The 27207-nt window shown below is 48.6% G+C and overlaps 1 protein-coding gene across 3 annotated transcripts in view; it reads right to left on the reverse strand.

Annotated features, from left to right (window-relative positions):
- Nucleotides 1-1247: 1247 nt before the first annotated feature.
- FRMD4A (FERM domain containing 4A) overlaps nucleotides 1248-27207 on the reverse strand; it is a 212232-nt gene continuing 186272 nt past the window's right edge. For 2 of the 3 annotated variants that reach the window (XM_084206682.1, XM_084206684.1), the window contains exons 15-23: nucleotides 23263-23396; nucleotides 19832-19954; nucleotides 16534-16762; nucleotides 15339-15395; nucleotides 14629-14866; nucleotides 14055-14219; nucleotides 11534-12393; nucleotides 9105-9201; nucleotides 1248-4979 (exon numbers count right to left, since the gene is read on the reverse strand). In XM_084206682.1, coding sequence (XP_084062808.1) covers nucleotides 4877-4979; nucleotides 9105-9201; nucleotides 11534-12393; nucleotides 14055-14219; nucleotides 14629-14866; nucleotides 15339-15395; nucleotides 16534-16762; nucleotides 19832-19954; nucleotides 23263-23396 — 2006 coding nt within the window. In that variant the 3' untranslated portion in view covers nucleotides 1248-4876. Of the gene's footprint in view, nucleotides 4980-7284; nucleotides 7357-9104; nucleotides 9202-11533; nucleotides 12394-14054; nucleotides 14220-14628; nucleotides 14867-15338; nucleotides 15396-16533; nucleotides 16763-19831; nucleotides 19955-23262; nucleotides 23397-27207 lie in introns of all 3 variants that reach the window. The other variant, XM_084206683.1, reaches the window with a different exon arrangement.

Raw genomic sequence — 27207 nt, forward strand, 5'->3', positions numbered from 1 at the left:
CTATTTGCTGTTTATGCTGCTGGGAAGGTTCTTAGGGTAGGTGTGTGTGTGGGATCAGTTTAATGGAGGAACTGGGTTCTTCTTCAGCTGGCTGCCATAGCATCACCACCTTGCCCAAAGAATGACCCTGACTGGGGTGTAAGTGGCTTCATTTCTCAGGAGGAATAGAGTGCTCTGACTCCTGCACCCAGGGGATGAGAACACAACGTGGTGCCTTCCAAGAGGGCTGGTGCAAGGTGGGCAGTGCTGCTGTCAGGTCTGGAGCAGGCTGCCCTGAGAGCGGCTCCTGAGGTATTGGGATCACTGTCAAGAAATCTGAGCCAAGATCCCAGAGTGCAGGGGGTGTCTGAAAACCTTTGCTGTGGCTGTTTGGTCCATCCCAGACCCTCCTGGGGATTCACTGCACCTCTCCTGGTGATGAACACACCTCATTCCTGGGTGATGGTCACAGGAGCTGCCTGCTCAGGGCTGCTGCCACTGGTGGCTCCCTGTGGGATGTGGGGGGCATTGGGTGGATGATACAGGAGGTGCTGGGAGGGGCAGAGGCTCCTTGGACAGTGGGAATAAATGGAAGGAGCAGGAAGCACTGGGAAGTGTGGGGGGCCCCATGTGAGACTGTGGCTGTTGGAAGCTGCCTGTGGTTTTGAGGGGTGAGAGAGGCCACAGAGGGGACACCAGTGAATGTCAGGTGATGTCCCTAACCTTGTGCCAGGGTCACTGCTGCCCTACTGAGCTAGAGCAGCCTCTTGGAGTGGGCTTCCTGGGGAAGTCACCAAGCAGGCAGTTCCTTGGAGCATGGGGAATGTGGTGGTGCTGAAGCCTCCCCCACAGCTGTTGGCACTGCTGAAACAGCATTGCAGCAACTTGGCATCCAATCCATGTAAGTGAGCGTTAATTTTAGTTATTTCAAGTTGTGTGTTGGAAGTAAATATTATTTGTGACTTTGCTCCCCACAGTGGTGGGACATCAGTCACACTCCTGGTCCTCCTGAGGCCCTGGGACCAGTGCTTTGGAGAACATGGCCTGGAGCCAGCATGGATCTGCTGGGTGCTGAATCCCGAGGGATCTCTAAAGGATGGGCTTTTTTGGGGGAAGGCCAGGATTTCCTGCAATCAGCCAAGGAGCAGGTCCCTTGTGGACACCCTGGCCAGCTGTGCACACATCTGGACCCAGCATCTCTAGCAGTGGTAAGGATTGCCTGGGCTCTGCCCTCCCAAAGAGACCATGGCAAGGTTTCATTTTGAAAATGCTTTAATAAGGAAGTGTTGACAACACCGTTTTGCAAAATGTAAAGGTAACTATACAAATTCTTAATACAAAAAGAATAAATTAAAAGCAGATTTTTTTTAATTCTGCAACTTTTTCTACAACATACATATTTTTTTCCTTGATTACAGTTGAACAGAATCCAGTAAAATCATTTTCCATGCTCTAAAGTCAATTTCAGGAGAGACCTAATTTTTTTCTTTTTTTTTTTTCTTTTTTTTAAACTAGAGAGTCCATTTTACACAACTTGTAATAAAACTATTGACATTAATATATATGTAAAACTTTACATCTAGTTAACTAAGCAGTAACTGGTCATCTGATAGCACCTGAATGGGGATTGGCTATGCCTGAAACTAAAACTAATACAGAGTGAAAACAAATTGGACTGATTCAACATTTTCAACACTCGACTGCATATAATATCATTTAAAAATAAACCCTGCCTCCCAGCACAGCCCCTGCAGGGGCTGTTCCCTGGCTCCTGCCCACACAAAGGGAGTGTCAGACACAGAGACTGAACGTGGTTGTGGCTTTATGGCAGATGGAGCCTTGAAAAATAAAAAAGTAAAGGAGGGGTTAGGTTGGTAGTCAAGTGCTTGTCTATAATAGCTATGTATATGCCCCTCCGTGTTATACTTAAATATGTTAATCTCATATGATTAACATTTTATGTACATTTGTGTTTAATTGAATTGAGCTAAACAGTAAAACCTGTTTTACTTAATCTGTCTTTACTACCAGACTGGCTGCTCACATGTGCCTTGATTGCAAACCAGAAAAGCAGAACACAAAGCAAAACTCAATCCGTTTCTAGAAAGCTTTTTCTTCCACTCCAGCCTGTTTGCAATTCAGGCTAAATATTTTTATTTCCCCCCCACTAATTTCAGGGCTGCCACCTTTTAACCTTTGCTGCAAAACTGCAGAGCTGGTCTTGGAGGAATTAATGTTTCTTCCTGTAGTGCCCAGAGGCCTCATAGTGCCGCTGTTGTTGAATTCTTTTTAATTAAAAGAAGGTACACAGAAAAAAAAACAAACCCAAACCACTTACCAGGGAAATTAAAAAGAAAACAGACAGTTGCTCAGAGCCCCTAAAAATCCTTGGGCTAAATTATTTGCTGTAGCTTAATTTGGTCCTTATTTAATCCTTTTACTTCAGCTACCAAATTTTATCAGTAAATGTTATTAATCAGTACTATCTTTTATCCAGCTAAAAATCCAATTAGGAGCTTGAAATAATTCCCATGTTAAAGACCCCAAAGCACAAAGAGATGGTGAAAACAGCATTTTGCTTGTCCAGATAAAGGCTGCAATCTCACCACTGGCTGTTCTTCCAGAACAGAAAGCAAGGCTTCAGTTACTGTCACGGTGTGCTGCACTTCCGGCTGCTGCTTCAGGGAGGCCCAGAAGCACAAGGTTTGTGTGGTCACCTTTGAAAATCCTTTGCCAGTGTTTTTGTGGTTTTTTGTTGTTTTTTTTTTCCAGAAGGGTAATTCATTTATGCTTCATGTGTGAACATAAAAGTTTCCTTATCACAGCCTTATGGAAGGGTTTGTGTTGGAAGTGGCATCATCCAGTTCCAACCCCTCCCATGGCGCAGGGACACCTTCCACTAGACCAGGTTGCTCAAAGCCCCATCCAGCGTGGCCTCTTGCCCCATCCAATCCTGGCTCTGCCACAGGTTTCCCTGGACAAGTAACAGCCTTCCTGCCTGTCACTGCCTCATCTCTGCAAGGCCTCCTCCCCACCTCACCAAGGATGCAAAGCACAGTGCAGGGAACCAAAGCCAACACTTCTGGTGTGAGCTGCAGAAAGGAATTGGCATGAGCTGCTTGCATTAATGTTTAGAAACCCCATTGTTTTTCAAAGCCTAATTACACAGAACCCATTCTCTTTTAAAGCCTGGAATGCAGTTTTCCAGCAATCTTAATACCAAAAGGTGTGGCAGCCCCCCAAGTTGTGGTGTTTAATTTGAAATGTTTCGCTCTACTTTGTCTGGTAGACGCTGTTGTTATTCTTGGAACACACACACACACACACACACACACACACACACACACACTCTCACACTTTTTTTTTCCTTTTTCTTTTAACTAAAGCTAACTTCAGTTTCTGCTTTTCACAAAGTAACCCCCTCCAGCCGTTTCTTTTAATGCCTTTCCCATAGGAAATCATCGTGTGCACGCACCAACGGGGGAAGGCCGGGCGCCCGCCCCCATCGCGTGGCAATAAAAACAGCATAGCACCGCAGTGAAGACTAAGACGTGCCAGCTTCAACATCCACCTAGATTGTGCACTTGTTCCTTACAAAAGTGTCTTTGAGGCCTTTGAAAGTTCCATGGCTTGACATGTATAAAGCATTGCTCTAAAGTATGTGTAAACTTGCAGCTCCTTCCAGGCCGCGCTCGTGCTGCTCCGTTCGGTGGCCGCAGGCAGCTCCCGCCCGTCCGACGCCTCGCTCGGTCGCTTCCCTCTCTCTCTCTCTCTCGGGGAAGATTTGCCTGTCTGCTGGCTGTCCAACCCTGCTCCAGGAGCCCTCCTGCTTCCTGACAGACCAGTTCTCCCACGGCAGCACACGGGTGACGAGCCCTTTGCTACACTGGTGCTAACGAAGGGAAGAGGAGTGGAACCAATACGTGAATGCAGCTTGGCCGTGTCAGCTCGATCGTGATGTGCTTTCCCTTGTGCAGAGATAGATTCCAATTGATTGGCCGTGTCTGCTTGTGGAAAGGTTTTTTTGGCAATTTTTATCTTTATCAAAACAACCAATACAATCCCAACCTCTCCAATGTATTGGTGGGCACTCTGTGCCAGCCACAGAGGTGCTGTGAGTGCAGTACTTGCCTCTGCTTTAGGTAATGCCTTTGTAAACCTCGTCTGTCCAGTTCAGGAGTGGCTTGCAGACAGTGATGCTGTGATACCAGCCCAGACCTCGGGTGTGTCTGCAGCACAGGGGGTTGTTTTTCTTGCATGTAGGTGGACTCCAAATGAAGAAGGAAATGCCGTTTTGTAGGGGGTGGTCGAGTCTGCCATCGAGTTAAAGAAGGGAGATGTTCTTGTAGCTAGAACTTACTGAGCAACTCATCCTGCCAACAGTGGTGTGGAGATCTTTGGCAGTGCTGACCTGATTGTGAGACTGACACGTCTCTGAAGTGATGGGATTTACTGTTTCAGAACAGATGCACTTTCAGGAATATGACCTCCATTTCTCAGCCTCTGTCCCACCCCCTTCAAACTAAAGCTGCTGTCTTCAGCTTACAGGTCATGGAACTCTTGCTGCTGTTACGTGCTGTGGAACACTCATCTTTGAGATGAGCCTTGAAAGGAAAGGAAACCCAGTTTTGAAACTGACTCTTCAGAGGGCTGCTCCTCTCTGCCCGCTGCCCCGTGGCCGTGGGAGGGACGGGCACCCTCTGGCAGTGGCTGTGCTGCGCTGCCAGGGCGCACGGCTCAGCGCCGGTGTTCCACAAACGCCGTCTTGAATTGCATCGTGAGAAAAGTGCTTAGAGTTGAAGCTGGTGCTGGGTGACAGTGCATCTGGGTAAGGCAAATGAGAGGCAGTGAGGTGATCTCAGAATGGCATTGATGTGATTAACTTGAGGTCAGGGGTTCACACTAGAGTTCCAGGCTTGGCTTTTTCCTGCCCATACCACTGGACATCTGCTAATTCCGGATAGAGGGGAGAATCCAGGAAACAGCTATCATTGTAGTTCCTGCAGGAAAAAGGAAGCTTTGTTAGGACAGTGAGTGCTCCTGGGAAGTTCAACTGTGAGCATCAAACATTGTGTTATGGGTGGAGAGGAATGCAGGGTATTCACAGACCCCACTGCACTCTGCCTGTGTCTTCTTCCCCCCTGGCCTGGGTACAGCAGCAGTGCTGTGCCTCTGCCCTGCCTGAGGCTCTGCCTGCTGTCCTGCTCAGCAGCAAGTTGGGATAGAGATTTTTCTATAGGATGCTCTCCAAGGAGCAACTCCTTAGAGCAGCTCACTTGGATATGGGCTGTATCACCCAGTGAGAAGACTGAAGGAGAGGGTGGTGGCACTTTCTGTAGCACTTCTGCTCTGGGCAGAGCCTTGTGCATCACTGAGCAGTCCCAGAGTGATGTGGCTTTCCAGGGATGAACCAGGAGGGGATTAGTGAGAGCATGCCAGGTCTGATGTGGAAAGGACCACATTCTGCTGCAGTAGCCTCATCTTAGGCTGTTTCCTGACAAAGTACTGCTTCTTTTGCTGCCTGGCTTTTTCTTTGCCTGTACTGAATAGATGAGACAATTCATAAGAATTTTCTCTGCTATTTATGGTAAGAGCTCTACCCAGCATCAGCTCCTGGCTTAGGCTGTGGAGCTCCTTCCCAGAGGAGAACAGGTCAAAATCTGGATCTTTTGTAAAGTGACTGCTATATCTGTGCAGTCACAGCCAGAACTGATGTCTCTCCCTTACACTTTCATTTGAACCAACTTCCAAACTATAGACTGCTTTGAGGCCAAAGGCAGGAGATGCATATTTTTTCTGTTTACTGAGGGATTCTCACTCCTTCCTGCATTCCTTCCCCACCTCACAGGACTGATCTCACATCTGGGGCAGTTCCTGCTTCCTCTGCCCTGTTTTCCACCTGGTTTCCCTGGGACTGGTGTCTGAGAGGAACCTGAGCAAGGGCATCGACATTTGCATGTTAAAGAGCCTTTTGTTTCTCAGCTCTGTGCTGGAGTACAGAGGTTTATGGGATAACTCTAGAAAGCTGGGCTTCAAGTACTTGACAGATGCCAGCTGTGAATGGATGTAGATTCAAATGAGAGTGTCAGACAGCAATGGCAGTTTAATTAAAACAGAAATACTCTGAGGGGTTTTTTGTTCCCTCCACCCTTCCCCCTCTGTCTTCCCACAGGAATGGGGCCAGGACTCCTCCTTGTTCCATAAAACCTCTCTGCTGGTGCTACTGCTGCAAACAGCCCCAGCTCTGCGGCAGGGAGGGAGGAGGAAGGTGTGATGGAGCTGTGGCTGGAGCGAGGCTGGGAGCTCTGGCCAGGGCTGCTGAGCTCACCCAAGCTCGTGTCCCCAGCAGGCTGCTCCCAGACTTTCCCACAGCTCTCTGCCCATGCTGCTTTCAACTCTCCTGAGACACAGACTGTTGCCCCCCCATCCCTCCCCACTTTCTGCGCCCATTCAGCCTTGGCAGGGACACAGAGCTGGCTGGCCCCGAGTCCCTCTCACAGGGGAGGGCAGGGACACAGAGCGGGCTGGCACCCAGTCCTTTTCAGAGGGGAGGGCAGGGACACAGAGCAGGCTGGCCCTGAGTCCCTCTCACAGTGGAGGGCAGGGACACAGAGCAGGCTGGCCCCAAATCCCTTTCAGAGGCGAGGGCAGGGACACAGAGCAGGCTGGCACCCAGTCCTTTTCAGAGGGGAGGGCAGGGACACAGAGCAGGCTGGCCCTCTGTCCCTTTCAGAGGCGAGGGCAGGGACACAGAGCAGGCTGGCCCCAAATCCCTCTCACAGGGAAGGGCAGGGACACAGAGCAGGCTGGCCCCGAGTCCCTTTCACAGGGGAGGGCAGGGACACAGAGTGGGCTGGCCCCGAGTCCCTCTCACAGGGAAGGGCAGGGACACAGAGCAGGCTGGCCCCAAATCCCTCTCACAGGGAAGGGCAGGGACACAGAGCAGGCTGGCCCCGAGTCCCTTTCACAGGGGAGGGCAGGGACACAGAGCGGGCTGGCCCCAAATCCCTCTCACAGGGAAGGGCAGGGACACAGAGCGGGCTGGCCCCGAGTCCCTTTCCCAGGCGAGGGCAGGGACACAGAGCAGGCTGGCCCCAAATCCCTCTCACAGGGGACAATGCCACAGGCACAGATGCTCTGGAAAGGCACTGAGGGTCAGAATGCTCCCCAGCCCTGCAGGGAGCCTGGCTGGCAGACAAACGGGCACACAGCTGAAGGGCAGCTCCAGCAGGAGGCCGGGCACTGCGCTGTGCTCACCGACTGTGGGACAGGAGGAGGAAAGAACAAAACGTTCCCTTACTATACCTCTATTCATCAGTACTTTGGTGGGTTGGAGACTGAGACTCATCCATAGTGGGTGAGTTGTCTGTTGCTTCTCTGAACAAAGGAGAGCAAAAAAGGAGGAAAGAGGAGAGAGGAAATGTTAAAGAAAAGAAGTGACACAGACATTGTTACGAGCTTATTAATCCAGTGGGGAAACAAGTTGATGAATCATCTTTAGGAAAAGTTAGTGACACAAAAACATGTTGGGGAGAACTGTCAATCTGTGGAGTCATGCTGGGTGGGCACAGCCACTCCTGCAGGGGAGGAATCAGTTGTGCATCTAATGGATGCACAGACTGCATCCACTCCTGTATTTATACACATACACCTTGGGTGCTGTGCTCAGCTACAAAACAAGTGTTGATTTGTCTCCAGGTCTTTTTGCACTGGTTGTTGGTGCAGGGCCTAAGCTATAAATCCAGACAGCTTTGCTTTCATCAGCTGAGAATTTAGCTTAGAAGTATTTTTGGTGTGAGAGGCAAGGTGCAGGACAGCTTGAATGGAAAAATAAGAAAAGCTGGGATTACCCAAACAGATGTCTCAGCTGGCTGCTCACCAGTTTTGATTCTGATCATCATCAAGATATTTAGAAGAATTAGAATTGGGATAAAGACCAAGTCTAAGATTTGAATTTAGTCTCAAACCCTTAATAGTGGAAATTGCAGTGCATGGTAAAGGCAGGTACCATTTTGCTTATTCTGCTATCCCATGACCTTTTGTGAAATGGAACCAAGAACATTCTCCTGTTCTAAAGCTGGAAGCACATGCAAAGATCATGAGACCAGATGTCAAATCCAGGTAAGCCTAAGGGCTGTGGCTATGGTTCTCCTCAGCTCCAATTTAAAGTGCAGTCACAAACAATGCTGGAATAAAACTAGAGGTCAAACCTGGTCATAGGTGACATGGGTAATTAAAGAGCAGGAGATTTTCCTGCACAGCGGCTGCACAGTGAAATGTTTTCAAAGTTAGTTCCAATTCATGACTCAGGGTATCAGCTCTGTTTTCCTATTCAAAGCACGAGGGTATTTTGAGGACTGTAGTGTCAGATCTAGCTGATCTTGCCAAAATCTCATCCCACTGGATGTGCTGAGTTGGATGGGATCTGGAAATGACCTTTATTTCACATGGCAGGACAGAACTGCTGGACAGAGAGTGCTAGAGAATACCCATGGGAGCTTGCAAAAGGCTGTTTATTCACTCCTGGAACTCCCTGTCTTGTAAAGAGGTGCCAAGGAACCCAATTACTGTATTTACATTAGTAATAGCTATGGGTGTGTAATGCTTCCCTCACACTCTGGTGAAGCACCTTCATGTCAGTGGTAGCTGAAAAAAGATGCCCTCAAAAATCATGCAGACACATTGCTGGGGAAAGCTGAGCAGAAAAATGAGGTTGCTGCACACACAGGTATGACAGGCACTGAACCTTGCCTTTTCAACAAGGTCTTGGTGTGGACAGCCAGTGTGATGGCTGCTAAAAAAGAAACATCAGCTATTTCAACATTCAAAGGAGACTGGAGGAAGGAGACTGTCCAAGCAGGAGGAACCTGCAGGGCTCCTTTCCTTGTGGAGCTGACACTGCTTGGAGCAGTGCTGGGTGTGGATGACTCAGCCATGTCTTGCTCAGCCTAAAGCAGAGCTCCATCACCACGAGAGCACAGGTGGGAGACTGGAAATGCTCCATGTGGATGTAGGCTATGGAGCACATGGGAAACATTCCCTACAGCTGTGTTTGTGTGTGGGGAGCCTTTTCTCACTGGCACTGAGGGAGGTGGATTCTCTGAGCTGACCCCACAGACACTCACCCAGTCTGCCACGTGAGAATGTGGTGGGGGCTGCCCGGCGGCGTGGCTGCGAGCTCGCTCGACGGCGTGGAACTCCTCTGGCTGTGAGGTAAGGCAGCTGGAAAACAACCAAGGGTGGAGAAAAACGACTGGTGAGGTGAGAACACAAAGGTCAGGGTGGTTCAGAAGCATCAGCTGGTCAGACCAGCAGAAACATGTCTGGCTGTGAGCAAACACAGCCTGGGACAGGCCTTGCCCCGTTCCAGGGTGAGTGTGCCCGAACACGGCGCAAGAGCACAGCCTGTGCTGACACTGCTGCACGTCACGGGCTGGATCTGGCCTCAGCTCACTACAGCCACCCAGACTCTCCTGATCCTGCCTGGCTCACACCACACTTCTCCCAGCACAGAAACTTGCTTGCTGCTGCCTGGACTCCATAGGTTCTGAACTGGAGGAGCTCAGGCTGCCAGGCTCAGCCTCCTGTTTCCAGGGATGGGGGAGATGCTCCATGCTCCCAGGAGCCAGGGCTGGCAGTGGTGAGAGCCTGGACAAGTACACTGCTGTGAAGATCTCGAAAGCTACAACTTCCTTTCACTATGGATTTCTAAAAAATGCCTGCCTTTGTTGACAGTCCTATTAGGGACCAAAGGAAGGCTTAGCATGCTTGAACGAAGACAGAAACAAGCTGGACTACAAATGGGCAGTGGCTCTTGGGGGAATTTCCCTGGTGAGGGTGCAGCAAATAAAACCACCTCACTAATCTTTCTTCCTCCTCAAGTCTATAGAGTGTTGACCCTCTGATACATGCCTTAGAATTTAATACATGCCAGAAGTCTGATGCTCTTTGAAGGACAGTGTGCAACCCAACTGACCTATCAGCTGAAATTATGGAGGCTTCTACCTGGTACCCCTCTCTCTGCTGTTAAATTCTTTAGCTGCTGCCAAATGACTCCTAAAGGGCAAAACAAATTTTAATTTGCTTCTGGAGCTGACAGCTCCTGCGGTCAGTATCCTCCCATAGCTGTGATTGAGAACAGACTCTGAACACAAAACCAATCTATGCTGCCAACTGGTCAGGCCATGCTGTGATTACTGAACATTCTTGGGCTGCACAGGTTAAAACCCAGCTGAGTTAGGGAATGGACTGCCTGACAGTGACCTTTATGTGCTCTCACCCCAACCCACCATTTTCCTGAACTGCTACACTTTCCAAGGCTAACCAAAAGCTTTCCTGAGCTCAAGCATTTTCTCTTGCTGCAAGGAACAGAAATGCCCATCAACCAAAGGGAGGAAGACAGATTTTCACAGGGAGACACAGGATGGTTCTAGCAGCTACTCAGTTGTGTCTTGGTCCACCCCTGGTACTCCTATGAGTGCTGGCACCACACATCAACCAGCCCCTTCTTGGGCAGCTGCTGGTGGCCCACGAGGAGCCTCTGACTCCACACTGGAGTTGGCAGTGAGTGCAGGGCCCCTCTGGTGCCAGTGTGGTGCTCACCATGGACTGGACAGCACGCTGGGATGGCAGAAGGCCAGCAGCCAGCACGGGTGGACAATGCACTGGTCGGCCTGGGAGGCAGTGGCAAGTGCAGCTGGAGCAATGGTGTCTCCCATGCTGAGGCTGAGGCACGTGGCTCAGGTTTTTAGCAAGTCCTTGATCTGTTCACACAGGCTGGACAAGGAGTGACTGATGGCTAGTAAATATTTAACCTTGGGCTGTTTCACACACATTGTAGCCTTCCTTCTCAGTGTAATGAATTTGACTGCTTTCTCACCATTTAATATTAACGGCACAGAGGCGTGCGTAACATATATGTTTAATATTAACAGCAATGCTCAGTACTTAACACAGAGGAAAACACTGCTCAATCTCCAGCACTCTGAATTTCAGGGTATTATCAGCAGAGTTATTGGAGCTGCATGGGAAAACCAAGTCTCAGCAGTGCACAAAGATGTCATTGCTCAAACATTTTTGTGGGGGGTGGAGGGGCTGGGATGCCCCACTTAACCTTTCTCATATTTTTGGTGTTTCACTGAGTACATATATTCTCCTAGTCTGTGCTTGCTTCATCACTCCCCTCGCTGTAATTATGAATAGTGATGCTCCCATAGGTTTGTCACCTTCAGCCTCTAGTGCCATCACCTAAAACCCAACTGCACTCTGAGAAAAGACCTGGCAATAACCAGGCTTTGGTCCCTCTCTGTCTTTTGAGCCCATCATTAAGAACTGATGATTTCCATGGATGTTTCCAAACATTCCCACTGATGAATGTCTTGGACAAGGCTTGCCCCTCAGTGTTACACCTCCAGGCTTGGTGAGCAGTGTGTGCAGGCCAGATAACGTGCTGTGTTCTGGCACTGCTCTCCAGCTGGGGTGTAAGACCTGGCATAGACCTGGGCCGAATAAGGCTCCCATCCCTCCCACCTCTCTGCCCGGGCCCGGCTCTCACCTGATGTTGCTTTACACATCTGAGGCATTCTCGTGACCCGGCTGTGTGCCACAAAGGTGCTTTGAGAAGATGTGCTGTACTGGGAGCTGCTGTCCGAGGAGGTGGAGCTCGTGTGCGAGAGGCGGCTGTGCTCCTTGTGGGAGGCCGTGGAGCGCTGGTACCAGAGCCGCAGCTCGTCCGACACCGCAGTCCTGCCCGAGCCCTTCTCGTGGCCCTCCCTGCCCAGAGATGGAGTCCTTATGATCTGGGAGCGGGACGGGGTCAGCCTGACCGAGTCCACTTCATCCCCGTGCCAGTTCTCCTTAAACATTCCCCCTGCTGTGTAGGAGTTGGAGGTTTTGAATTGTGCTTTCACGCTGTAGTGTCCCTCCTGGTCGTTCTCCAGGCTCCGCACCACCACGGGCGTGGAGCTGCCCTCGATGTACAGGGGATATTCTTTGATCCTGTACTGGGAGGAGGGTTGGCTCTGGCTGTGCAGGTAGACACGGTGGTGTCCCGTCCCGTTCCTCGCAGCCAGGTTGGGCATGCTCCCTGAATTGGAAGAGACCAGGTTTCCTGCTGATTTGTGCCTTTGCCTCTGCCGTTCTCTGGCTTTCGACGGGGAATCCTCTGCCAGGGTGGAGTAGTTGGGGTTCATCTGAGCAGGGTAGTAGTGCTCCGAGCTGGAATGGCTGGTGCAGGAAGAGCAGTCGTCCATGGGGTCAGAGCCATTACTGCTACGAGTCCTTGGGGTGTAGAAATCAGGGCTCCCTGTCTCATTTTCTGAGCCCAGGAGCTTTCCTTGTGACTCCAAACTGGAGCTCCGGTGTCTAAAGTGCTGAGCTAAGCTGTGCAGTCTGGTTGGGCTGATATCTACTGACCTGCAGGCACCAGGAAAAAGAACAGGCTCTAAGTTAACAGGCTGAATCATTCCCCATCCCTGTCCGTACACACAGCCACAAAAGGAATCCGAGGGCATTGAAAACCTGAACCCTTGCAGCACTGCTTGGGGCTGCTGCCTGCAATGCTTCCCTGCTGCAGGGCCTGAGGTGATTAGGCCCTGTTCCTGTTCCTCTCCAGTTCCTTGGTGGTGGCATGGAGTCTGCAGCACCATGAGGGACATAAACCCCTGCCCAATCCAGTTCCTCTGTGGCATGCCACCCTGGGAAAAGCCCGGTCTGAAGGATAAAGCTTGGGAGCCTCAAGCCTTGGCACCTCACAGACCACAAAGGTGGTGAGATTCCCTTGCAAGTGGCCCATGAAAGTCCTGCATGGGTACAATCCACCTGATGAGAGACAGACAGACGGACAGACTGCCCATACTTAGCCCTGAATGCTGTGATTTCTCCAACGGTCATCGAAAAAGTCCCCCCTTATCAAGCAGCTTGGTGCTACTGGGGCCCAGCCATGGGTAATGCATGTCATTGGTGACAGCCCTTTAGGCAACCACCCCAAATCACAGTTTACAAGGCTTGATTCATGGCCAAGTCTGGGAGGTCTCCATTCACCCCAGCTGTTTGAATAGCTCCACCCATCCATTCAGGGAGCAGAAACAAATCTACGTGATGGATAGCTAAGGCATGCAGCTCATGAATGAGCTACAGACTGAGCAATGGTTGTTTCAAACACCCAAATGTCCCCTACCTAGTTAAGGCCACTTTTCAAGCCCTGTGCCAGGCTGATTTCTCATACAGCTTGGCTCCAGTGTTAACAGACATTGCACTACTGAAAGGTACCCTCAGCCAAAAGTTTGTAACAAATTTAACCCAGAGCTTTAATGCCTTGTATCGTCTCTGCCAGAGGCTGATGTGTTGGCATAACTCCTGGTTTATTCTGAGCTAAATGATGGCAGCACTTCCCCTTAGGGCAGGACACAGACCAGAACACAGCTCTGGATCAGTTCTGCTCTCTGCAGTGTCCATGGTGCTTGCCACAAAAGCAAAAGAGCAATGAAGCTGAACAGTTTGTTAAAAATCCTCCTGAAAATCACAGCCAAGTTTGACCCCACACATCCCTTACACACTTCAGCTCTTTCCTGTGTCAACCCTGGGCTAAATTCCACTGCCAGCTGGGTCCCTGGCTGGATTGCTCTTGATCCCCACCTAACATCGCACATGTGCAAACATTTTATCCATGAGGGAAAATTAACACTATTCAACATTTTGTATCAGGCAGGAAGCAACATGCTCTCTCCAGCTGGATCCATGGAGGAATTTACTGCAGAACTTAGCAGTAGCACCACATGCATTTTAAAAGTGGCCTGTAGAGCCTATAAACAGTCTGAGATGAAAGGTCCCAGCAGAAGAAAACTTGATCACTTCAGGGGAGGGATGAGGGGCAGAATCGTATTTATCTGAAGGGATTTCAGGATGTCACTTCAGGAGAGATTCTCTACTGGCATGAGCACATGAGCCTCTTACGTGACCAGGACTGGTTGTGTCCTTTCCTGAACTGGGAATTAATTCATACCCTGAGGGAAGGATAAAGGAAGGCAAATTTATTGCAGGGTAAGCAAGGTGAGGCTGGAGCCAGGAAGACTTACCGCGTGGAGTGGACGTAGTGCGGGCTGCGTACCCGGAGATCCGGCGTCGACGGCATGCTGGACTGGGAATTCCAGTGGGGAAGGCTCCGGATGGGGCTGTTCTGCAGCGAGCTGCTGCCTCCCGCCTCAGCACAGCTCCCGGTGCTGGGGAACCGCTTGTGGCTGCTGCAGAGGAAACACCCTGCTTCAGCTCTCCCACAGGAATCTGGGGAAATTGCTCCCACACATCCTTTCAGATCCCAGGCACGTGCCTGGGATCTTGCAGGGGTGAGTGGGAGTAGGGTCAGATGCTGTTCTGAGCTTGCGTCCCAGCCCTTGTGGTTCCAGAGGTCAAGTCCTGTCAAAGCCCTCAGATGATCCACCATCTCACCCTTCTAAATGTTTTGTAGAATAACACTGAGATACCAAACAGCAATCACGTGGCTGTAGCCTGTTTTTATGACCTGCCTATTGGCCAAACACTTAAGTCTCCTTTTAGTAAGGGACAACTTTGTAAATTTTGAAAGGGCTCCCACCTGTCCCTCCTGAAAGCAGGGAATATCTCTGTGCTGGAGCTTCAAGAGAGCCGGCTCACCTGGAATGGCTGTGCGAGGAGCGCTTCTTGACCTTCTCATAGGGCTCATCCAGGGATGACTCACTCCACATCTTGGGTTTGATGGGGGACTTGTCGTAGTCGCTGCGGTGGAAATGCATCTGGCGGAGCCCTTCCAGCGACTGCGGCGGCGGCGGCCGGTTGTGCAGCGGCGGCCGCGGAGGGAGGCCTTTGTGTGGGGACTGCAGAGGGGAGATTGTGCTGGTGACCTGAGAGTCCTCTGTGGAGAGAAGGGAGAGAGAGAGGTGATGGCTGTGTGACACCTCCAATGGCAACACAGCCCAGAGAGATGCCATCGCACCTCCAGAGCCTGCTTCCTTGCCCTGCTTCCCCTGGCTGTGCTCAGGGCCATCCTGAAGACCTGACTTTCAGAAGGGCACTGGCTGACATTCCCATTTTGGGAGAGAATGGCCAGCGAGAGTGTGTGATGCACTAAAACAACTGAAACTTAAGGGAAAATAAGGGGCCATTCTAGGACTGTCTTTTGAAATAATTCAGAGCAGTAACCACAGCAATACTCACTGCTCCAGGTCTGATGTCTGACTACAAGATAAGAGTCAGGGGAAACCAAGCTTTTTTCTTCTGGGGATCTATCAGTGGACTATTACACAGAACAGTAATTCCATTTTGAATGTCAATCAGGACTTCACACATCCCTTCCCACTCTTTAGAACATACAGCAGCCAACATACCATCCTCGAGAACAAGGGCATCTGAGAGGGAGCTGTCTTCACTGGCAATGTTTCCTTCTGAAGAGAAGAAAATACAAAGATGGTCAGATGGTCCCAAGATTTGCAGTGACTGAGTGCTGAACAGCACCATGATCTTTGTCCACTGAATCTTAGCCTTAAGCAATCACCCATGCCTTCCTCCCCCAGAGCAAGAGGCAAAATTCCTATGAATGGTTGACTCAGCCCACTCCCAGTCTGGGAGGGCAGAGCTACAGGTCAGGTCTCCAAATAGCAGGCTGCCTTTCAAGGAGCTGCTAACTCTTTTCAATAACTGGGGATTAAGACTGAGTCACAAGAGAGAGCTGAGATCCCCAGAGGATGCAAACTGGCACAGTGCCATTAGTGAGATTTACATCTTGGCCCTTAAGGACTCTGGGTTTGATCCATCTTAAAATGATCATCCTGCTGCTAACTAAAGGCTCACTCTAAGTACAAGTTCTGTGGAATTCAAGGAAATGTTTTTGGAGCATCCTCTACAGCAGCAGGAAAAGCTCTCCGGTCCCCGGCATGCAGATATTTGAGCTGCCCCCACAACCTGTGTCCTCATGGCTGTCTGTTATCTCTGCCTGAGGTGCAAGGTCACAAATACAGCAGCTCTAATCTCAGTTCCTGCCACAAAAGCGCAGAGAAAAGCTCTGCGAGTCAAAGGGAAAGGGGAAAATCCGCAAGGGAGAAAGAACCATGGCAGAAAGTTATGGATTTCATGAAAAATCAATCAACAGCCCAGTAAACCATAAAGTGCCCTGAGAATTACATTGCAAGAAAAAAAGAAAAAGAAAAAGAAAAGAAATATTTGAACACAGCAATGAGACTGCTCCCACTTTGATTTTACAGATGCCTTTGAGCTAGAGAGCTCACCCCTATCTGCTAACATTAATTACATTTGTACTGCACTGCTCTGGAGGAGACACCAAGAGAGCAATTTCACAGGTGAACAAAGGAGTCACAGCCTGCTCTGCTGACACCCCGATCATCCACGGTACAACACAGCTTTGCTGCTGTGACCCAGACAGCCCTAACACACAGCACCCTCTGACAGCACCCTTGGGGTCCTCCAGGCAGGACAGGGAGGAGGAGGGAGGGGAAATTTGGTAGGAATTTTGCCTCCTGCCATCCACAGCCCCTCTGTGACACTATGGGCACCAAGCCCACTTACCATCTATGATCAGGGAGGCTCTCTGCGTTGGCTTCTTCCCAGATTTGATGCGGTACTCGTTGATGGCGTTCTCGATCTCCTGCAGTTTCTTCAGGGCATTCAGGTAGGATGTCTTCCTCTGCTTCTTCAGCTTTTTGCTGACGTTGGGGTCGCTGGCCAGGCGCCGCGCAGCCTCCGTGATCTGGGACTGAATGGCAAATTCCCTCTCCAGGCGCTCCAGCTCTGCCTCCTGGCGAAAGGCGAGCGGATTCTGGTTACCACCAAACTCCCTGAGCCCACCTATGTGCAAGATCTCCAGAACCTGACCAGTGACCTCCAACAAAGGTTCTCCATCAGCAAAGCATCCACAGTCATGCTGCTGCCCTCAGGGCCTCTCTGAGCATACCCATCTTGCCTTCACCTGCTCTCAAAAGTGCCTGGAAGCACAGCCGGTGGAAGGGCTGACCCACACAAGGAGGACATGTGAGCTCCAGCCCTAACCCTGATGTGCTGTTTGACTTTTCAAGCAGTTCAACATGGCCAAATTCAATGGTGCTCTACTGCTCAAGTAAACATTCATCCTTTTACACCCATCTATGGATCACACCCGCCTCCCCCCCTGCTCCTTCTCCCTGTTTTCTATCTCCACATCTAAGCCCCATTTGATTTCACTGCTATGTATTGATGCAAAGCCACAGCTTTAACCTCCTTGACAGGTTTGCTTGGCACCCACCAAACACTTTGGGGTAAGTATGAGCTGAAGTTAATTATGGGCTGCTGCAACTGATGGCACCAGAAAATTGCCTCCTTGAGTTGTCAGCCAGGAGGGATCTGAGAGCCTGCAGTGCATAACAGCAAGCTCTCTGTATGCCAGAAAGAACCAGTGCCATCAGAGTTAGCCCTTGCAGGGCCTCAGCTGAGTTTTTAAATGCAATCCGGTGTACCCTCGAAGCTACCTATCCATTTTTGGTTACCCTCCAAAGTCAAGGGACTTAGGACAACTTATGCCAAAGCATAAGCTGATATAGAGCTTCCCAGTCTGCACCAGGACCCCAGGCTGTGAGCTTCAAAGGGCCTTGCTAATCTGCAACAGATCTGGCTACCTGCCCCAGCTCAATGGAATTAGTCTGCTAGAGAAAGGAACCCAGTACATTGCAAATTAACAAAAAAAAAAAAAGACAAGTTTTTCTACTTTTAGTGAAAGGTGAGACAGTCATATATTCCTGGAGATCCCCGTTATGCAAGCTCAAATCTCTTTTTCAGCAGCAGCGTAAGAGCTGATGCTGTGGGATTTAATGAGACTGAAGCGTTCTCTGAAGTTTTTATTCTGGGCTTCTGGCTTAAAAAATATACTTTTGCTATCAGTGGTGAGTCAGCATTGCCTTAAAACTATAATTATCATTCCCCTACTTCACTGAAGAATGAACTCACCTTCTGTCTTTTTAACAGATCCCTTTTTGCTTTGAAGACTTTATAAACTCTGTTAGTGCCAGACTTATTAAAACTGAACTTGATATGATGGGGTTTTAAAGCCTGGAATCCTGATTCATCATCTTCTGGTAAAAGCCTTCCCAGAGTCAGGAATTACAGACCAGGTAAAGGTGATTACCAAGAAAAAAATCAGGACCCTTTCCTGCAAGTCTTGGTCTGACAAAGGTCTTGATAAAGGTATGGTGAGTTTGATGTGAGAGCTGTCATTGCAGACCTTCACAGATTCAGCTCTAAATCATTCAGTATATCCTAGGAAAAATATATTAATTTTCCTCCTGTCCATAACTGTCTATTTTCCTCCAGTGAGGCCCCTATAAATAAAGCCCTAGGAAATGAGAGCTATCATCTGCCTTCAGCTGCAAGTGCCTTGCTTCAGGTCCTTGTCACAGCTAGTAATTTCAGTCCTGGATTTGCGTGGTTGAGGGAATATTTCACCTTTTTTTAAAATTGATTTTCCAGTGTTTGCACTTGCTGAAAAGTGCGTGAAAACCATTGCTAGCCTCCCTAAATGCTTTCAAACTGGCAGCCAAACACAGCTCAACATCATTCTTCGAGAACAGAAATTTATGGTTTTCAACACAGCCTTAGAATCTGACAGATGGAGAGAGAGGTAGAGAAAAGCTGAGTCAGCATGTTTGGATTTCTGAGTGCCTACACTGGGGAGGAGCTGCTTTACCTTCCTGCTCTCCACACCTAATCCTGCCACTGGAGTAAGGAGATTCCTCACCCAGCAGCCCCAAAAGCTGCCCTGTAGCAATAGGAGCTGGGGAAGCTGGAGATCAGGTTATAACTGAGCAGCCAACAGACTGCAGGGGTTTTAGGAGTAATTCAGCTAAGACATGCTTCCCTTTGAAAAGCTTAATTAAATGTGCTAGTTCATGAATATTTGACTGCGGTGGAATTCCTCTCCCAGGCTCCATTGAGAACAAAACTAAAGAGCTCCAGCTGTTTATTTTTTCAGCAGAAGGAAAATGCCAACAAAACGACAAACAGTTAATTCCCTGGCTGAACTGAGCCTCAAACCACACAGTCACAACCAGTTTCAGTGTCTCCTCCTACAAAAATAAAAAGGAAACTCAAGACTGGAATATACACAAGTGTCTTGAGACAAATGTGCCTCCACAGACAATAGTTGTTCTGTGAATCCGGTCCTGCCTTACAGCTGCTGCAGGCCTGTTTTCACAGCCACGGTTCAGGGCACTGACCCAGCACATTGTGGGAGCAAGGAAGGGAACAAACACTCCCTGGCAAACTCAGAAAAATGTAACTCCAGCTCCCCATAGGTAGGGATGAAGGCTCTTTTGTTTAAGGACTGGGGAGCAAAATGCTTTTATCTCGCTGTGGCAGGGCTGAGATGGATAATGGTGATGCTTTTCTCCCTGGTTAGAGGGGGCCTGAATTTGGATTGCTACTGGAGTGGAAAGCAAGTGGCTGTTTGCAAAAACAAGACAGGCAGAAGCAGGGCTCAGATGGCTTGGGGGGCTCCTGATATGCTCCCTGCTCACACAAATCACTGCACCTTGTCACCAGAGCACTTGCACTGCTGTGATCCAGTTTGTCACCCAGGCTATTTCTGTAACCTCTAGAAAAGCAAGGGCTGAACCTTAATAATTTCACCTTTACTCTGAGTCTGAAGTAAAGTCCCCAACTCCCTCACTCCTTCCACATTCTGATGGATATTAAAAAAACTCAAATGGGCACTGTGACCAATTACAGTAATTTAAAACAAAAACGACCATGGGACTGATGGCTCCTGTGTGATGCTCATGGGACATCTTAGAGATCTGAGGTGGGGACACGTGTCTGGAAGGGAAGGGCACAGCCTCACCTCTCCCTTGGGCAGGATTTTCTGCTCATCCAGTTTAAAGGCAGTTCCTATTCTTCTCCTTACAATAGGTGGCTCCTCCCCAGGATCCAGGGGGTATTCTCGTGGCAGCTTTCCTGTGAGCTCCTGTAAGCAGAAAATGCTGTTAGTGCTCCGGGAAATCCTGCAGCACAGCAAAGCACCACCACTCCTGTGTGACCCTAAAATGACAGGTACTCATTAACAACATATCCAGTTCAGCCAGCTGATAAACACACAGGAGGGCAGTCAGCCCTGCAAACTCAGAACATAGCACTGAGGGTGGGGACCTCCTCCTCAACCTGTGCATGAATACAGATCTTTGTGGCCTGCCCTGGGCAGGTCTGTAAGTGGTGCCCATCCCCAGGGCGTCAGGGCAGGCTTGCAGCACACAAGCTTTCATCTCTGCTGCAGGGTGAGCAGGAAGCAAGAGCTCCTATCTGCTGAGTGCTTCTGAGAGGGGTGAGCAGAGCCCAGAGCCTTCGTGCAGGATGCAGGTCTGCTGAGTCAGAAAGCTGCAATGGTAACAGCCATACAGGTTATGACCTGCACAGAAAAACATTCCCACCTGATTCATGATGTGTCTGAGAGGAATGCAATGGAAATGGTCACTAAAAGCAGTGCCTGGTACCTCATTACCTGTCTGATAACACTTCATGTATTAGAATGCTTTCCAAACCCCAGTGATGTCATGGGCAGCTTTGGAGCAATTATTAGCTGATACTCTGTCAGACTGACGGGGTTATTTGCAAAGATATGCTCAAAATCTGAAGCAAACCTCACAGAATTTCAGAATACATAGACAACAGGAAGCAGCACCACTACTGATGTTAATGCTGTAGGGTTTTCCCCCCAGGCTACACAATACAGGCACACACATCTGAACTGAAGGCATTGAACTGCCTAGAGAAAAAGGCAGAAGCCTGACTACCAGCACAGCCCAGACTCCTTGTACTCAAAAGTCTCCCCATGAAGGACAAAAGGCTTTTGTGCTCCTTAGCATCAGTGTTGAGAGGATCCAGCTGGCAGAGTAACCTAAATCATCTGAATCCCAAAGAACAGCAGCTGACCTTAATGCAAGTGTGGGTGCACAGCCCAGTCCTTGCCTGCCCTGGCCTCTCCCCCACTCCCTAATGGGGTTTTTTCTTTCTACTCTTTTCAGGTCACTTGGAAACAAGGACCTGGCATTTTCAAATCCTCCCTTTAAGCAATTCCCAGCAGAGCTCTGTGATGATGTGCACAGCCCCCTCTTGCAAGAGGCATTGCTGCAATGTCTCAGAGTCCTGCTCTGCATTGCCCCTCCAGCCCTGTTGGGTTATTTCAGTTTTTCTTTCAAAATGTGTTCTTGTACTGTGGCTCTAAGCACTGCACCAAGACACTGATTCCTGTAGCCTGAGGGCAACAGGGCTATTTTCTTTAGAACTCCCAATGTGATATGAAGCAGGGCAGTGGGTAAAGAGTTAATCTTCTGTTAAATCTGTAAAGATCAGAGCAGAACAAAATGAATGTGGGCTACCATGCTGCCTCCATGACCTAAAAAGTATTCAAAGGCACGATCATGAAATGTAATCTAAATTAATAAGTAACTGGAGTAGTGATGATGGCCCAAAGTAACCTGATACCAGAATTATGAATGGTTCTGGCCATGCTTTCTTAATTATACCTCCACTTTTAACTCTTTTTTTATCTCCTGGTTTGCCATCTTCTTCTTCTGTTTTGGCCATTTCCATGCCAAAGCAGAAAGGAGGAAGGGCAGCCTGAGAGGAAGCTTTCAACTAGCAGCTGCTGATGGATGAGCTGAAGGGTTGCAAGATGGGGTCAGATTCCAAGTGTCCATTAACTGCCTCTCTCAAATCACCTATGGAAAGCACAAACACTTTCTACCAGCTCTTAATGTGCTGACAGATGGGCTCTGGCCAGCCTTGCCACAGCACATTAAGGAGTTACCGGTCCTCATCCCCAGCTCCCTGCCCCAGTGGGAGCTTTTGCCTGTGTCCTGCTTGCTCCTGAAGTGCCTGCATTTCAGGCTGAACCAAAACCAGGTTGGTGTTAAAGGGAAGGCACTGGGCTGTGAGCTCCTGCAGCTGTGGCACAGGCACATCTTCCCCTGCATCCGGTGCTGCTGCAAGGATTAGTCATCAGCAGTCAGGCAGGGTTAGCTTAGGGCAGTAAATTCCTCTGGGCCAAGTAGAGCCTCCAGACCTTGACTGTCAGCCCCTGAAGAGCTGTGATTTTTTTCCTGTGGATGATCTCAGCTCAATGGACTTAGAGATTGGATCTGATCCTGTGACCTTTCTCACAGCACAAGTTGTTTGCTGACATCAACCAGGACTTCTCAGGTGGGAAGGGTTTGCTCCCATGGAGTAAAGAATGGGAACAGGGGCAGCAGAGATTTCTGCTGACACTCTTTGTGGAGAGGTATTTTCCCAATTTGTTCTTTTTGGCATTAAAACTATGCATTAATTGAAACAAAGTGCAATGAGACCTGAATCAGTGACCCATTTCTCCCATTTTTGTCAAAAGGTAGATACACATCAAATATTAAGCAAGAACTGGAAGATCTCTGTGCCACTGTCTGCAGCCAGCTTCCTGCTGTGTTACATGTCACAATTTGTTATTAAAATCAGATACACAGGCCTGGTAAACATGGGAGGATTGCTGAATGACCTGAGTACACCGTGCTAAATCTCTACACACAGCTGCAGCAGAGCTGTGATTTCCCCAAACATTAAACTGATCACTAAATGGCCTCCTATGTACTCCAAAATGAGCTGGCAGGTGAGTGGGAAGGTTATGGGTTCCTGAGGTGTCCTGCATGACCTGGGATGACCACAGTGCTTCCTCTTTGCAAGGTCTGCCTCCACACTGGCATTCCTTTCCAGCAGTGCCAGAGCTGACTGGATGAAGGCAATCTACACGGAGCAGATAAGACCTTGTGTGCTGTATGGCAGAGCATGCTTGGAGAAGAAAAAAAAGCAAATAAAGTTGGGCCTGCTCCAAGAAGAAAGTGTGCCAGCCTCGGGGCTATTTTTGCTAATGGAGTAAAAAGTCTCTGAGAAGTGATGACCAGCACATAGAACAGCCTTCCTGTGGCATTTAAATAGCAGGATATTCTTATCAAAGTTAATAAGAAGCCTGGCTGAATGCAATTTATTCACAATTTCAAAGAGCAAACACGGATGCTGAGCACCCTCCTTCCCCCAAGCCAACAGGGCACCCAGCTGAAGTGGGGAAAAAAGCCCTGGACTTTGCAATCTGGGGTTGAAACAGCTGGATCTCCCTGAGGCCATTGTACAATGGGTTTTGTAAGAGGTGACTGGAAGGAATCTCATCTGTTGCCCCAGCCCAGCTCCAAACAAGGAGCTGTAACAAAGCAAGGCACCAAGTGTTCAGGTTATGAAGTGTCCAGTGCCTACCGCTTCCCGCAGGCACAGCTTCTTCAGCTCCTCCAAGCGCTGGCGCAGCGTCTCTTCCAAAGCTTCTTGCCTGGACTTCAGTGCAGCCAGCATGTCTTTCTTGGCAGACTGAGAGCTGTCTGACTCTTGGGAACCTGTCAATAAACAATGATTTCACTAGGCCAGCTGACAGCGGAACACACATCTGGAGTGCCTGTAATTTTACCAAAGCCTGGACGCAGCCCTTCCAAAAAGAAATGGGACCGTGACATGAAGCAGGTGTTACCCAGGCACGTTTGTTTACAGCAAATCCTTAATGTTTAAGCTAACAGTCAGAGATTCAACAGTGGAGCACATAAAGACATTTGTAACCATTATCTGGAAAAATAAAAGCAGCAAAATTATTAATCTAAAGATCTTAGAGGAAACCCACATACAATTCCCATAAAAGCTTCCAATGGCAAAGTGCAGTTTACAAAACTCTGGAGAGGCATTTTTTGGAAATTAAGTCTAGGAGAAACCATTTGACAATACAGCCTACTTCTTAAGAACTGCAATTATCCTAGTAGCAAACATGCAATTCAATCCACTTACAGGGCCTGTTCTATGAAAAACTGTAATGGAACAAAATTACCTAGCAAGATTCCTGTAAAATACACCAAAAAACCCCAACCATAGCTCCTTCTGGGGTAGTAGCTGTTTCTTGTAAAGATGTAGGTCGAGATATTTAACTGCATGTCCAAATGGCTTGGCTTTTCAAGTGGCAATTACCAGCAACTCCCACTGAAGTAGGTCTGTGCATAAGTCAGACTCTATTGCTCAGACATCATGACAACATGTGTAATTTCAGCTCTTCAGGAGAACTTCTTGATGAAGTAACCTTATCCTTTGTCACTATGCTTCCCTCACACACAATAAAGGATGGATATTCTTCTTATCCCTCCTTTTGCTGGTGTATCAATAGAAACATTTTTTTTTCAGTAGTGACCTGTTCCCTGCCCCTCCTGAGCAATGGCACAGAGCAAGCAGACGTTTATTATCTGCAGGAGTCAGATACAACATGATGCTACATGAAATTTTCTGTGCACCTGTCATCAGATGGGGGTTAGAGGGGCCTCCAAGCATTCAGTGAAAACACTCAGCCCAAGGAGGTTGAAAAAGCTGTTATTTCACAGAGCTTTGGAAGGAATCTGGGAACAATTCTTTACTTTGGCAACAAAACAGTGAAATTTGTGCTTTCAGCTTCATCTTTCATTGCTACTACTCCAGCAGACCATTAAAGCTAAATTGAAAGGGGATTGAAGCAAAATTGCCACAAGACAGTTCTGCATCGGCTCAGGGGGAGCAGGAAATCTCACAGATCTTTTCCACCACTATTTTCTGCAGTTTTCATTAAGAAGATAGCTGGCATTTATTAATGAAACACCACTCTGCTTCTGTACACCTTTCACTGGGCTACCCTGAAGTGGGGGTGGTGAAAGAGATCTCCCTAAAGGTCAGCCAGGCTGAGCATTATCAGACAAAGGAGGAGAACCTTACAGTAAGATATTTGTATAATTACTCTAGTCATCCTTGTTTTATTTGTGCTTGCCCTTGTAAAGAAGCAAAACTCAACTCTGCAGACACGTCTGTGCTGGAAGAACCTGATGGGACCTTCTACAGGAGCCCTGTATTTGCACTGGCAGGGAAACTCCTCTCCAGCACTCAGTAATTTTTAATAGTAACCCTGGTGAGCAGTTATTAGCAAAACTGAACTGCTGATTTTCTGCATGGTCTTGTCAACAAACTGCCGAGTCCTGGTAAAAAGTTGTTCATGATTCCAGCACATGTTTTGAACCTTTTTTTCTTTTCTGACAACTTTAATGACCTGTGTTTTCCTTTCAACTGCTCTTCCCCTTTCCTTCCTCTGTCTGCTCCATACCTCCACAGCAGCCTCAGATTTATTTTTAAAAGCTATTCCTCTTTGCTGTGTGGGTTGCCACAGCAGCTACACAGAAACATTTACAAGCATCTGGCCAGACCCCTGTGCTGATTTGGGGTACGCCCACAAGAAGGAAACAAAAGGCTTCTGACTGAGCTGGTAGGGACCCAAATCAAGCCCAGACAGTTCACAGCATCTGCTCCAGCTGTGCTTTCCCTGTGTGAGAACCATGCTGGTCTCAACCCTGACACAACTGGTGCACATTTTGTCCACTGAGAGCCCATTTTGCCATCCTTTTCACTGCTCCCACAAAAGAAAGGAACTGGAGGGGACCTGGAACCCTGCTGTCACATTCTGAGTGAAGCAATGGGATTACTGCTGAAACCAAAGTCATTCACTTCCTGGCACTAATGTTGGCTTTGAATTTTTATTTAAAAGCTGAATTATTTTGCAGTGTATTATTAGATTTTTATTGGCTGGATTCTCTGCTCCTTCTTATGGGTAAAAAGGAACTGGAAACTTGATCAGTCAAGAGAACCACCACTGTATGAGATGACTGTAAATGAGCAGAGAACAATGCTTTGTATTGCTGGGTGCCTATGACTTCCATTAGAGGCATTTTATTTATAAATATGTATCAATCCTACCTTGAATAAGGCTGTGATCAGCGATCCACTTCTAAACCCAGTGGCAATTGACCCAAAAATGTCATGACAAGTCAATATACTGTAAAACCACCAAGAAATGAACACAGACCAGCACAAATCAAACCAATCAAGTAGCTACTACCTTAAATCAGCCTTATTAGATATGGTCACTGAGTCATGGCTGCCTAGTGCCTTCCAAAGCGGATCAGCAACAGAGAAAAATCAGTCCTAAGAGATCAGTCCTAACACAAGAGGCTCCTGCTGCAACAGAAATGGTTTACTGGGAGGCTTTCTCAGGTATTTTATCTCCCACAATTAGGGTTAATTCCTAATGCAGTAAATGGGAGAAATGTTGCTGAAATATATAATTTTCCTATATGGCATTTGAACCTTTTTGTGAAAATTATTTTTCAGCCTCCTTCCCATTCGCAGTGCAAGGATTTACCAAGCTCTGCATTTTAACACACACTTCTGCAGAACCATTTGATGTCCCTAAAACAAAAAGGGTTGTGAAAATACACCAGGTAGCAGGCACAGAGTCTTCTCTCTGGTGGGCACCAGGAACCTGCCGAACTGGGGGCTGGTTTTACGTGTATGTGCCCTTTGTTTCTCAGCATACAGGATGGGACACAGGCCTTGGTGACCTAAATGTCCACTTAATGCCCTACTAATTTGTGGAAGCAGCACTCATCTTCAGATACCCACATGGCCTCTCTGGGTGATTTCTTCATCCACTGACATTCAGGAGAAGATGAGCTGAGAAATACAGGGGGAACATGGTCCTCCCTGTCCAGCTCCTTCTCCAGCAGAATTCATGGCTGAACATCACCAATGCTAACAGGCTGGGTTCTGCTCACTTCCATACCGGTGAGGTCTTGGGGATGTTGAAGGGGACATGCAGCACATGGGTCACACCCCTGAAGGATCTGGTCCAGGGTTATGCAGGTACAAGTCTGCTGGGGTCCAAGACAAGCTTTGCTTTAAAGCCTGCCAAAGGGGTGAGAGAAGACACCATTTTGGAGAGACGAGTCCTACCAGTGACTCATTGGTTGTATTTCCTCCATTTATTGTAGCAGAGTGGAGTCAGCTTGGAAAAGGGATGAATGAGAAGGATGAAAAACAAGCAGGGAGGACAGATGGGATGCTGAAGAGCAGAGAGAGACAGATCCCGGTGACACCAGCTGTGAGGGGAGAGGAGAGGAGATGCAACAAGGTGGCTGAGCAGCAGCAGCAAGGCAAAAACACCCAGGCATCTCTTCTCTGTCTCATTCTCCAAGTCTCCTGTTCCAGGAAAAACACATCTAAATATGGCAAACCCTTCACACTACATCCGGCTGCTGGCTCCAGCTCACTGGCATTTGGCTGAGGTCCCTGCGGAAGGTCCCCTGAGCAGGGAGG

The sequence above is a fragment of the Fringilla coelebs genome, assembly GCF_963513975.1.
Source record: "Fringilla coelebs genome assembly, chromosome: 5".
NCBI classification, from domain to species: domain Eukaryota; kingdom Metazoa; phylum Chordata; class Aves; order Passeriformes; family Fringillidae; genus Fringilla; species Fringilla coelebs.